The sequence below is a fragment of the Falco biarmicus genome, chromosome 15 (assembly GCF_023638135.1).
Source record: "Falco biarmicus isolate bFalBia1 chromosome 15, bFalBia1.pri, whole genome shotgun sequence".
Taxonomy (NCBI): domain Eukaryota; kingdom Metazoa; phylum Chordata; class Aves; order Falconiformes; family Falconidae; genus Falco; species Falco biarmicus.
Window position 1 is genome coordinate 12,157,738 of NC_079302.1, and position 14,099 is coordinate 12,171,836.

A 14,099-nucleotide genomic window follows, 5' to 3' on the forward strand; every position below is an offset into this window, starting at 1 on the left:
GGTAGCACACAACTCTTAGAGAAACAAAAAAGGAGTCATGGTGCTGGACGCTATGCAAAGGACACACAGACAAGTGTAAACTGCTTTCATGGCCATGGGTTAGCGAAGAAACCAATACATACGAGCAAACAGAGCGATAATCATTGAGAAGTCTCCTTTTGCTGAAGCAAAACAATATGTTGCAATATAAAAAATTGATTCTTTCAAGCTGCCAGAGACATTAGAGAAACATTACAGAGATCATCACATTGGCCACTAATTCTTTAAAAAAACTAACAAACCCAAACCTCCACTAAAAAGAAGTCTTCCAAGCAGTTTTAATAGTGCTATAGTGCTGTTTAAATATATTTTTATGAGATAATAGTTCCTGTGGCAGCAACTTATAAATACAGATGGGGAGATTGATTTAATTGAAACGATGACAGTCAATGCTAAGGAACTGCAAAAAACCCACACACACCCCCAAAAATTATAATAATTTGTAAAGATCAATCAATAGCTAGAGAAGCTACCTTAGACTGTCCGATCCTTGATGGGCACATTCTGGCTGTACTAGATTTTCTTACTCTGAAGTGAAAGTCAATGGGGAGAGTAATGAAGCAATGTAATGCTTTACCTTTCTTGCCTTTTATAATAATTTAGTTCAAACAGGCTTTGGGAAAATCACACTTTTATTTCAAGACCAAAAGATCAATACAGCAGTATACATTTAGTGCTTGAGGGAAAATTTACTCAAAATTGTTTCATGATGAAAATGCCAAAGGCAGATTCTTTTGTTCAATCTGTTACTTTGAAGGGACCTTGTAATCTTAATTCCAAGTTAAAGACTTGTGGCCATTGTATCAAAGGCTGCACATATATCTTTCAGTGATGAAAAGCTAAGGATCTATATATAGTAATTCAATGAACACCCCACCACCACCACCACCACCCCCCCCAGTATTAACGCATTTTAACATAGGAAACTATAATTATTTTGGGCTAACAGCTGATTACACCCCCCACCCCCACCCCCAGCATTAACGCATTTTAACATAGGAAACTATAATTACTTTGGGGTAACAGCTGATTCTACAATGTGTGTAATACTCTCACTCATATAACTTCAAACTCTGTCTCTTGTTATTTGCCCAGCCAGTGCTCTCCCATCCAAGTGAAGATGGTCACAGAACGTCTCAGACAGCAATGTTCTAGCTTCCAGAAATTTGGGGGAATAATCAGCAGGACAACAGGTCAAGCTGAACTTAGAAAAATTTCTGTGCTGATAAACATGCTGATGAACAGCATTTCCTGTTTTTCCTGGTTTTCTGATGGCATGTGTAATACGGAAGCTTTCTAGATATTTAGGAAATCAGCTGAAACTTGTAGTGAAAAACCTATACCCAGGTAAGATTTACTAAGGAGGACCCATGGTAACCTAGTCACACAGCATTAGACCCTGTTCCCCACTTTATGTCATGATGCTGCAGCTCAGGATTTCTTAGTGGGGTACCATGTTATTGGTGTGGCTCTATGACCCCTCATGGCCACCCCCGATCATCAGGTCTCTCACCAACTGCATTTTCCCAAAGCAGGAGAGAAGCTCAAGCACTATGCAGCAGTCAGAGAGTATTTAGCTCTTCTTTTGACACCTAGCCTGGGCTGGTGGGCAGAAGAGAGGTGATGTTCCCCTAGCACGTGCTGCCATCACAGCTGCAGTGCCCTTCCTTTTCCCCCAGTTCATATTTGGCCTGCATCTGCTCCTGCTAACTTTGGATTTTCATCTGTTGTACTGTGAAACCAGGGGAAAATATCTTGAAAATATCTTTACCTGTATTCAGGTAATTTTCATATAATAAAAGGAAGGTTTATTAACCTAACTATTGCTTTTCAGCTAGGATAACAGAAGCTGTAAATGCTCTCACTGACAGCGCGGAACTCTAAGATCCTGCCTGGACAGCAGTATAACCACTTAAAATATGGAGGGACAAACAGCAATAGGAAAGTACTGGTTCCAATTTATCAGTGCTGGTTTCTTATCTGGGTGTAAAGTGACCAATTGTTACAGTAGCTGTTCTGTAAATCCTTCCAAAGTATTTTACTGCCAGGTGAATTAATGTCTGTGTGAGAAAATATGAGTTGTTTTAAATCTTTATAATAAGAATAAAAAAAGCTTCTTGTGCAATTTAGTTACTTTTAGCTAACTAGTACAGTCTGAGGAGAGACAGAAGGTCCTACAAGGAGCAGGAGTACAAACTGTGTAGGAGCTAGGCAGAGATGCACAGCTGAATCTCACAGGTGAAGGAAAGGAAATTTTCCTAGGGACCCTCAGGGACTGTCTACAGCTGGATGTAATTCAGAAAGACACTGGCTGGATTCAGAACAACTGCAGGACTGCAGTTTCTCCTTCCTCTCCAATGCAAGGACACAACAGGCCAGGGGATTCTTGTGTTCAAGTGCTTTTTTGTTTTGCTTTGGCTCATTCTGCAGATTTGATTTTTCCCTGTTTAAGCAGCATGTTCTTCTACTTGGTGTTTGAATAACGGTCACAGATTGAGAGCCCTTACCATGCTTCTGGTGTGCTCACACAGCAGATTCAAACCAGATTTTTGACCAAGAATCTGGCCGGTCCAGAATCCCATCACATGTTGCAGTGTTGTATCTCTTGTGCACCCAGACTGCTACAGTGAGGATTTTGAAGTTGCCAACATTGCAAAATCAGGCCTTCAACGTGACAGTGAATGTTCTTGACCGCAGAGAGAAGAAGTCCTGCTGAGAGATAAGTAAGTGACAGTAACAGTCAGTCGAACGTTGGTTTAGAGGGAAATGCTGTAACCTAGTCTCTCAGATATTAAGGTCTGCCCCTGCATTGTCTCGGTTGCAGAATAAAATGCAGTGCAGAGAGAATCAGAATTATCTATGTGTGCAATAAAGCTGGTCTTGCTCCCAGTCTGGCTGCCAGTATCATTCCTGTGGCTGGCATTTCAACTGGCTACCAGCACAGCCACCTTGCAAATCAGTTTAATTTGTGCATCTTGCAGAAGTTTCATTCTTTCAAATCCTGAGGCAGTGGAACAGGATATTTTAGGTAATAAAACATAAAAATTGTTTGGTTTGGTGTTTTTTTTTCCCTAAGGAACAGCATCTTATTTTCTCCTGAGATTTCATACAATGCAGGTAACTCTTCTAAATCTCAGTGACTGTTTTTGTAAGGCAGGTAAATACTACAATGCAGGAGACCTTTTCTCTAAGGAGGGCAAGTATATGGGTTGGCGGAGAGGAGCTGGGAAAGATTAATGCCTGAAGCCACTAATGACAGTATTTGGGAGAGTGCCTTGAAGGTTTTGTTCTTTTCTCTCTACTCCTGAAAGGAGAAGGAAAGGCAAAGTGAGCTTCCCTGCCGCTTCCTAATTTTTGCTGGAATCTAAGCAAAAGGAGCACCACTAGGGGACTGAACATGGTAAAATATCTTGCTCCAGTTTACAAGAAAAAACTTTTTCAGGCTGCATAAACTGAAGAAAGTTCCTTGCAATTCAACAGCTTACCAATGATAATGTCTAAAAATGGGATTTTATCCATTAATCTGGAGCCCAAAATAAGTATGGTTCCTTGTCAAATGGGTAGTTTGTAAAAGAAGCTTCTGATTCTTTATGTATTTTGTAGTAAAGGACTGTGACCCTTGTGCATAAAAACATAAAAAATGAGAGGATGACTACTTGACTTTTCTAGTTTTCTCAATTTACACATTCCTTTCCAGACTTTGTGAAATCAGTCTTCCTCTGTGATTGCCCTGCAGCTTTCACACCACCACTTCGGAGCCAGCTATGCATAAGTAGCCGCAGTTTTCTTCCAACTTCTAGTGGACAATTTGGCCAACCAAAAAAGGGGTTTAATCACACACGTTTCTTAATAACAGGGCGCTGGTTTGCTCTAACAAACATGAACTTGAAGCTCCATGTATTTTATGACTCTCCTCCTGCTCGCTCTTCTCACTGCCCTGCATCCGTCCCTTTCCCAAGCGCTTGTGGTGGAAGCAGACCCTCCAGGTGCATTAGCCAGATATTGTGTGGTAGCACGGCATTTTTGAGATCAGTGCCAGAACAGCAGAGAAGTGGCATTGCTCAGCAGCAGCAGAGCACCCACTTGCGCTTTCCTTCCTGCAAGGGAGGACAGTGGTACATGCACCGAGCTGCCAGCTCACAGCAGTATTTATCACTGCTTTTTTGAGGCACAGAGCAGCAAAACAATGTTACTCAGGTCACAGAGCAGAGCTCCTCTCGTTCTTTGCCCAGTATGTCATGCTTCTGGGTATTTCCTTTTGCTGCTGTATGGCAGTTACTGGCCACGTGAACCCTGGCCTGTGAATTGGTTTCTTCAGGTAGCTTGTAACTTCAGGGCAAGAACGAGCCAAGTCAGGTTCTGAAGAAAACTGTGCAAATAGGAGCAAAATATGGCAGGGTAGGGTGAGTCCAAGAACTGGCGCTGGCTGCTGCACCCCATGCCTGAAGGCTGTGGGGGGACACCTCCATTTCAACGTGCAAGTGGAAGGCATCTCTCACAGGGATCGCAGCAGCACAGCATGTTAAACGGATTTTTTGAGGAACTATACAGCAGAGCTGTGTTGTAAAAGGCAGCGATCGCTATAAAAGGTTTATTTCCATTATACAACTTTTAGCTTCGAGGCCTCTAGGACTGTGCAGGAAGCCCACGCGTGAGGCGAGGGTCACAAAGGCACCTTCCCCGCGGCGGGGGCAGCCGCAGAGCGCCCCCAGCCAGCGCCACCCCTCAGGTGACAAGGGGCCAAGTCCCGGCCCCACCGGCGCCTCTCCCCGGCCAGCGGTAGGGCTGAGCCTGAGCAGGGCCCGCGGCGCCTCGCCGGTGCCCGCCAGCCCCGAGCGGAGCCCCCGCCGCCGTCCCGTCCCCTCAGAGCCCGCCAACGGCCCGTCCCTCCGAGGGGCAGCCGGGCGCGCCTTCCCTTGGCCCCGCCCCCCCCCGGCGCCCGCGATAAGGCGCCGCCACCGCCCCCTGCCGCGGCCCCGTTGTCACATGACAGGCGAAGTCCGAGGAGGCAACATGGCCGCGGCGGCGGGGTAAGCATCGCTGCTCGGCCGCGGTGCCGCCGGCGCCTCCCACTCCTCACAGGCTCGCCGGGCCCTGCGCTCCGGCCCGGGGCTGCGTGTCCCCCCGGCTCCTCCCCGCTCCCCCCGCGAGGCGCTAGGCGGCGGCCCGGCGGGGTTTCGGTCGCGGGTGCCGGAGGGCGGCGGTCGCCCCGAGCCGGCTGCGCAGGGCCGGGCTGCCCGCGCCGGAGCGCCCTGAAGTGAGAGCAGGTCTGGGGGGCGGCGAGGGAGCTGTGGAGGGTCCCGCGGGCGCCCTGCCCGCCAGGTGGGCTCGGCAGTGCCTCCCCGAGCCCTGCGTTATCCTTCAGATCGCGTTACGTGTGTTAAGTCGTGCTTGAAGGTGGATGTGGGTTACTTGGCGCAAAGCCCCCGACACATTGAATAGCTAAGTTCAGCCGTTTCTTCAAGTGTTTTAAGAAGGCTCCATTAAAATGCATCAAAAGTTTTCATAGGTGCCCTAGGAACTTTTCATAGATGCCAGAATCGGGTGACGCTGGGGCTTGGCTGTGATGGTTTCACCTTTGGGTGGTGGTTGGGCCCTGTGAGGCCCTGCCCGGCCCCTGCCCCCCCCCAGCGCTGGGTGCTCCCTGTGCAGAGGTGCTGCTGCTGGCCAGGAGCCGGCCCCCAAGGGCCACGCTGGGCTGGGGTGGGTAGCTGGGGTGTCGCATGGGGCCGGGACTGCAGGCTGTTGGCTTACTTACAAGGAGCACTGAGTTCACTGTGAAGAAAACATCCAGTGTACACCTTAAACAGTGCTGGCTGCTTTTGCTCTTTCGCTTGTATTGCGTGCTTGTTTGTGCCATGGTTTGTGTAGGCCTCTTGTACTTCATATATTTGATGTGGAAACAGCATTAAAAATTGGCTAGCCTTCAGGCTGATGCTGATGACTCTTGCTCAAAACAAACAAACGATAACTTCTTGAAAAGTAGTTTCAGTGGTTTCTCATCTTCGTTGAAAACTGGATCCTGTCTGCATGACCTAAGTAGAACAGAAACGGCAGTCCATTAATTTTCTTCTGAAAAAAAACAGAAGTACGAAAGGTTAATTAAAAAATTGTGGGAAAACCAAAAATAAAATAGGATTTTGGTTACCAGTGGTTGCATCAAAACAAATCCAAAATGTTAGGTGGATCATACACTAACAAAACGTAAGCTTTCTGAAAAGATAAAACTTCTGAAATAAGCACTGAAAATCAGCAGTTCTAGGCAAAAGAGAAATAAACTTTAAAGAAACAAACGTAGTTTAATGTTCTTAGCTACATGTCACTTCCAGTATAATAAAAGAGCTCTTGTGTGGGCTTGGGCCTAATTGATCATAAAAATTGTGGGTGACAGCCAGCAGGGAAACTGTCAGTTGCTGTGGTAGGCCTTTACCAGGCAGAGCAGCGGCTGAGTTCTGGTACCAGGCTAGACAAAATGTGGGTAGCTGCATCACTTGTCCTGTCCTGGTCTTGCAAGTAGCCATTTCTTACACTGATGCTTATCTGCAGAAGCTTCAAAGAGGCATGCACCACAAAGCAGTGCTTGAATCAAATTTGTTTTACTATCAGGTGTAAGAGTTTTGAGTTGAGTTTGTGGCTGGAGATGCCAGAGTCCTTGTACTAACAGAAGAAACAGACCTTGAAGGACCAGCCAATGTATTGTATTAATTACATTCTGATATTTGTGTTTCTTATGTGGCATAAACTGAGCAATTGGAGATCATGGATCAAAATTGAAAGCTTGTAATTCCCTCTGTAGAAAGAAGTTTGTGGTATTAGTATTAGGTGACAAATAAGAGTTTTACACTGATTACACTGCAATTGCATGTGTATTTGCAGGGTTGATACACGTGTGAGGCAGTTATATACATGTACCCACTCAACTTACTACAAGTGGTGTAGTGATGACTTCTTATATCTGAAACTGGAAAAGTGCTACATAATAGAAATGGCGTAGACAGTACTTTGTAATCACAGGGGTGTGTAACAGCTGGGCTGAAGAGAGTATGGAAGAAAGACCAGGCCAGTCACAGCCCCCTTACCTGCCACGTATTCGTTAGTAACAGAGTGATGGTTACACAGCCAGCCCTCTGCGTGAAGACTTCTTGGGGTCTTGAGTACTGTGAGAGCTCTCTTCCTGAGTCATTATTTGCAATAGAAAGCCAGGTATACAGCCATACTCCTTTTTGTAAGACTTAAATCCCTCTGTCACTGCCAGTCTCTGAAAAGAGCATTCTGTGTAAGTTGTGGAAAGTGGGCGCTGGGATCGTGTGTGCAGAGTGACCCAATCCCTGCAGGCAAGGCACTGTCTGTGGGTGTCTTGCTGTGTTGCTAGTTCATCTGTGCAGCTGCTGTCAGTTTGGTGTCTGAGTGCTTGGGAGGAAAGGGAGAACAAAGTCTGTGGAGGAAGCAAACTTTTTAAAGTTGCATCCTCTCTGAAACCTGGCTGATTTTCTCCGCAGAATTTCAGTTGTGAAAGTATGTCTGTTGCCTGGCAAGCTGGTACTGTCCAAGGCATGCATTAACATGAGCGCTCAGCAGAGAACCTGAGGAGCAGAGCAATATTTGCAACAACACTCAGCCCAGCCCTCTTGTGTTCTGCAGCTCTTGCTCTGGGGTCCAGCATGCTCAGCTGCTGTGACTGTTAAAGCAGCCTTAAAATAGAGACTAGAGCCTTGCCTATGAGAAAACCATGTAACTTGAAAACAACTGTACAGGGCCATATTCTTCTTTTGATTAATATTGTGGCATCAAATTCAAGCAGGGAAAGTGGGATCTGTTATATATCAGGAAGAACACAGTTTTGCCATGGGCTTAGATAAAATGTGCAGAACTGTCATTTTGCACCAGAATGCATTTCAACTTGAGTGTTAAGGTTCCAGTAAGATACTCTTAAAGCGGCGTAGTGAGACTACCAGCAGGAATTGCTGCCTGACTTCATTATTTCTCCTTGAGTCTCATTTTGATTGTCAAAGGTTTTAAGTACAATAAAAGCATTAATAGTAAACATAATGGAGGTGAAAATGTGCCTTTGTAGGAGCTTCATACGCACTTCAGGGTATAGGAATAGTAGGGATAGGCCTGGAGAAGGAGGGAGGTCAGTCCCCACCCTTTTTTTTTTAATTTTTAATGGCAGTAAAAAAATCCCCAAACTTTTGAAGAGGATAAAATTACAATGAAGGTGACTTTTTTTTTTTTTTTCCCTCCTTCCTTTGAAGCAAAACATAAGACGGGTTGTGCTACAAGCTCTGCCTTTTTTTGGTTTTGGTGTTTTTTTTATCAGCAGATACCCTTATGCCATAGGTTGCTCTCAGATGTATCTGATGATGTTCTCTCTTCCCTTTTATACTTGCAATAAGGTGAGTGTATGATTTCCAGGCCCCTCCATGGAGTTACTCCACGGGGTGATCTTGCTTGGATGACAGCGTTTCCAACCTCTTGTGCATTGCTGAGTGGCTGAGCCACATCTTTGCACCCAAAAAGTCTTGCCGCTATTTAGTGTAAGGTTTGCTATCTGATTTAAAACTTCCAGTAGCTTTTGCTAGGATTGTATGAACTTGTTCATTCTTCCTGCAGACATGGGTACCCCAAAGTGAAAGCTTAAGCTGTGCTTCCAGGCTATGCTGATGTGCTGCCCTAGGTAATCTGCAGTCCCTGTAATGATCACCTGCCATGGTGCTGGGTTATCAGGTGTGCATGGGAGGTAATAAAAATAAACACATTTGGGTTTTGCGCACTGTCAGCTCAACTGCTAGGCAGATAGTTTGAAAATTGGATTACCAAGAGCAGTCTTTCACCTTCTAAAATTACTTACACTGTTACATCAAGTAGTTATAAACAAGTAAAATAAAATATTTTATTAGCTCTTTTATGCTGTGTCTGCACTAAGAAATTATAGGGTTTACATTTCTGATGCTGATAAAGTCTTCCAGGAGGTTATTTTATGCAGCTGTAAATCAAAGGTTACCTTTCAGGTTGCCTGTGAAAACTATATAATAATTAAGATGTGGAGCTCTCTTTCTCTAAGGTTAAGTCTCTTGGTGGTTCATTTCTTGTCATCTTAACACTGTAACAATTTATCTTTCTGTCATCTCTTCTAGAAGTGTATCTAGTAGAAAATGACCATCTAAACAGCCAGTCTTCAGTAAGCTGAGGTGGAGGGACAAACTGGACTTAAATCGTAGAATTTTATTGACAAGACAGTATTCATCTGTAATACTGAAGCTGCTATATTAAACACTTTTTAAAGAAGAAAGCTCTTAGATTCGTCTCATCTGATTAAAAAAAAATAATCCTACAACAAGCTACTGTGCTTTTACTGGTAAAGCTCCAAAAAGCACAGGTATGGACTTATAACAAATGTGAATGAATCAGCAATATGTTCTTGTAGAACATCTTAAATTATTTAGTAACCAGTTTATTTCAAGCAAGTACTCCCTACTTTTAAACTGTATTCTTCCAATTGCATTTCTGTTGAGTACAATCTTGCAGAAACTTTCTGGGCTGTCTCAGCGTGTTTGTGCTGCCCCAGGGACAGGTGGTAATGTATAGCAGGAGGTCACTGGTACTGAGGACATGCTCTTGTGGCCGCATGTGTTGAGTTCAGTCACTTGCCGAAGCTGCTTGTATGAATGCAAGAATAAACATACATACATAGAAAAGAAATTTGCAGGTCCTATGCGAGTATGGGAAATGCTGTTGTCCTGTGTCTGCTATTCATCATCGTCTCTCTCTAGTCCCTGTTTCAGATAATGAATGTTTCCCAGAAGGACTTGCTGAAGTCTGCCAGACTTCATGTAACCTTCCACTTCTGTTTTCCATAACTCAAACTCATTTTATTTTCTCCTGTTTTGCCTTTACTCAGCAGGCCTAGGCTGTTGTTACATTCCTTCAGGTAAAGCAACACAAAAAGCAGATGCAGAAACCAACAAGTGACATGGTGTGGGCCATAGCTGCAGGCAGCCCTGTCTCCTTTGCCATTTTTTCCTTTGGCACTCATATGAGCAATGTTTGGAGAGCGATGCTTGCATACAGCATCTCTTCCCCTTGAGTGATTAGCATTTTGTTTGTAGAGTTGAACTAAACTTCCTTTTCTGTTCTACACTAACGTAACAGACACTGTGCATCTGAATTGTGCTAACCATTGTCTTTGTCTTCAATTAATTGTCAATTAAAAAAATCTTTCCTAGATCCTCCTTTTGGCTGGGGAATGAGACATTGAAAGTGCCTGTAGCGCTCTTTGCCTTGAATAGAAGACGACTGTGTGATCGCCTGAGACAGAATAAGGATGTCCAGAAGAATTCGGTTGTTCTGCTGCAAGGTGGAGAAGAAACCCAGAGATACTGTACTGATACTGGTATTGTGTTTCGCCAGGTAAGAGCTGAATCAAAACCTCAGATCAAATTAAGAAACTCTTTTCAATTGCATGAATTTTTAAACAATTTTTGATTATTTTCCCTTTATTTCTCATGTGTGCCTTGCCTTGTTTCACCGAAATAAATTGGCTTCTTTATAATATTGCCTCTTCAGCTCCAAGTTACTCTCTCTTTCAGTGCTTTAGTGTACAGACTCATTATCTGGTTTAAAGGGCCTAAACCTGTGCAAGCCCCTACTGCCTGTTGGTGTTTAATGTAATATTAAAAAGACAGCAATGGAATGTTTCTTAGTTTTTTCAGTCTTGTCTGTGACCCAAAAAATAACCTTCTTTCTGTAGGGAAACATATAATGGTGGACCTAAACTGAATTAATTCATAGAAAAGCATATTTCAAGCTTTCAGAAATAGTATATTCAACAAAGCAGGATGTATCTTAGAATTTATAACATGTGTCTTCTCAAATTAGATTATTCCTTAAGTACCCATGTGTTCTTCTGCCACAAATAGGACTTAACAACTTGTTAATGTCATGCCAAATGCATTCTCAGTCTTTGGGGAAGTTGGCATAACAGAAATCTAATTATGCATACCCCATACTTTGCATGGCTGCTGCAGTACTTTGTTTTCTGAATTTAATTGAGCTGTTGTATGTTACAAAGAAACAAAACCAAAAAATTCTAATCTAGATAGTGCATATCTTAATACAGTTATTGGTCTGTTTTTAGAGGAGATGCACCTTTCAGGGTATCAGTACATATGTCTGTCCTTACCAAAATTCATCTCTGTATTGTTAGCCGTTTTGTTCTTTGCTTGCTTGTTCTTAAAATAAATCTTGGCTAAAGGCTGTTCCTAGTGCAGCTTCCTCTTCTCGGGGGGTGGTTGGGTCATCTTTAGCACTCTGCCATCACAACCCAATGAATCTGCACTCTGCTGTTGCCTTGTCTCATGTGACATGATTGTTTCTTCCTGATTCTACATTCCCTAATTCTAGATCGGAGGAATGTATTTTACTGTGTGGTGTATGTATGTTCTGCTGAGTTGACCTGTTTTTTTCTTATGGTGGTTTATTAATCTCTGATCCTGTCCAGTTGTCAACAGAAGGATTTGTATTATTGTAACCTAAAATTAGTAAGTCTGAAAAGCTTTAGACCTAAACCACTCCCCCACCCCCCCTCCAAAAGCAAGAGAGATCTTTTTCAGGTATGTGGAAGTAAGAATTAGTATGTGCTGTAGTGTTTTTAGAGCTGGTAGAAGTGAAGGTTTTCTTCTAAGAATATATTTTGTCTTAACCTAGGAATCATACTTTCATTGGACTTTTGGAGTAACTGAAGCAGGCTGCTTTGGAGCAGTAGATGTTGATACTGGAAGATCCATGCTTTTTGTTCCACAACTCCCTGAAAGCTATGCGGTTTGGATGGGAAAGTAAGATCTATCTTTTAACTGTGCTCCCATGTATCTGAGTACTTCATATAACGTAACTGTCTGTAGAGCTGAAATGCTATTTGATTATAATCAGATTCCACCAAATAATTTGTTGTGAATTGTAGTGTTATGTACATACAGTGATACAAAAATGTGATCAATTGGTATTGATCATATGATAGCAAATGATCCACCAGCATTTGTTAGAGGATACCTTTAGAATTGAGGTGAACCCATGGATCTCATGGTATTCATGAAGGGAAGCTGAACCATAAGGAAAAGTAGAAGTCTTGTCTTAAGACCAAACCAGCTAAATAGTAAAGCAGTTTTTTTAAGTTTCTTTACCAGTTTGCAGCTGCCTTAGCTAATGAAGCTCTTTGAATGGCAGAAGGTAGTATAGCCTCTTTGAACTGGCAGACTGGGGAATGTGATTTTAATTCTATTCTGTGAGTATGCCATAAACATCTCTCTTTCTATCCACATTGGTAGTAAATATTGCTCAGTGCCGTAGTGGAGGAATTGATTTATTTATGCGTTCATTTCTTTTCTCAGTCTTAATTCTATTTATATTCTCTAACAAACTGTAATTTTTTTTGTTGTCTCCATTGTCTCAGAACATTGGACTACTTCCAATTTAATATTTTGAGCTCAGGTTGCTTAGCTTCTAATTGAAGCTATCACTTATATTTTAATGCTAATTTTGGGAAAAGGAAAACAATCGCAACCAATCCCATATGCTGAACTGTGCCAGACCATATGGTAGGGCATGGCTGCTGTCTTCTCAGAGAGTTTATATGAATATCACTGTCTTAGACCTGCCTGGGAACTGAAATTGTTTCTGATGGCATAGAAGTATGAATGCTGCTGTTTGAAATATTTCAGCTGAGAGCTGCACCTGTCTGGGAGGGTAGGTTCTGTTTAAACCCCCCCCCCCCCCTGTGTACTCTCTAAAGTTGTTCCCTGGTGGTGCTTGTTCCCATTTATAGACAAAGCTTTTTCCTCCCCCAAAGTTCTCTTCTGTTAGTTCAGATCAGCTGGTTCATACCCATGCTGATGGTGCCTAATCTTAAGAGGCGTAAAAATATTATGGAAATTCCACTGTCTCATCTTTAATTTTCAAACAAAATATTGTGTTTATAAATGGTGGCCTTTTTGAATTGTCTGTGCAGCACTTGTTACTGGTTCATTTACAGAACTACAAGACTGGTTAAAAGTGGTTTATTGTCATTGTGTCGTCTTGCAAGAATATAACAAATTGTCATCTTCACAGCATCCTTGTTTTCTAAACTGTCCTCCTTACCCTCCCTGAATCCCTCTGTTTGAATCTTTGTTTTCTGTTCTGTCAGCCATGGCCATGTACTTTTTCAGCTTGTCAGAAGGACGATGGATGGATAACTCATTTGTGAGTCAGTAGCAGTTCTGCTTCGTAAGTTGGTTGGCAGGGGGTGCTGCACATAACTAGGTATTGTGTTCCTTCCTAGAAGACTCAATTTTAAGTCAAAATTGGCACTGAAAGAAAAACATAAATGTTTGCCTTCCATCCGCTGCTGTTTATCTACTATAGTTTGCCTTGGAAATGCTTGTTTCTGTGCACGTGGAAGGCACTATCTACCCACTGAAGAAACGTTAATTTAACATCAATGAAGAACCATCAGTTCAATGCCTTGTATGATACTTGTGAGGTTGCTATTTTATACTGTCTACAGCTGGTCTTCTAGTTCATCACATAGGGTGCAGTTGCTTTGCTTGATGTTTGTGGTTTTATTTTTTATTTAAGACAGATGTGGAAACTGTGAGTTTAGTCAGAAATGCATAGATTCTCTTAATGAAGAAGGCTCTTTACTGCTACTGTACGTTGATGTACTGTTGTGCTGTCTCTTCTGAAGACACATTTCTGAGTTGTTTTTGAAACATAGATAATGTGGCAGTCAGAAAAGTTTACCTTTTTGCCTTGAAGTAGTGCAAAAGGGGGGCTTCTTGCCTTCTTTCAAATTGCTGTCAATTTGGCCAATGCCAATGAAGTGTCTGAGAGCATTTGCTTGGAGATGAACAATTAGTTTACAAATGAGACCATCAACACTGTAAATACTTTAGTCTCACCAGTTGCACTTGTTTTTATGAACAGTTTTGCATGGTGAGATGGTGCCTGGGGACTCTGCAGAACATGTGAACATGGAGATGATGATGAGTGCACCACCCTGGGCTGTCAGTCTGCCAAGGACCCAG

At 43.0% G+C, this 14,099-nt stretch overlaps 1 protein-coding gene across 1 annotated transcript in view; it reads left to right on the forward strand.

The window, feature by feature from the left end:
• The first annotated feature begins 4,993 nt into the window (after positions 1-4,993).
• The window catches only part of PEPD (peptidase D), a 141,447-nt gene continuing 132,341 nt past the window's right edge, over positions 4,994-14,099 (forward strand). The window contains exons 1-3 of the mRNA XM_056360502.1: positions 4,994-5,069; positions 10,266-10,449; positions 11,746-11,873. Of these exons, the coding sequence (XP_056216477.1) occupies positions 5,026-5,069; positions 10,266-10,449; positions 11,746-11,873 (356 nt within the window). The 5' untranslated portion in view covers positions 4,994-5,025. The remainder of the gene's footprint in view (positions 5,070-10,265; positions 10,450-11,745; positions 11,874-14,099) is intronic.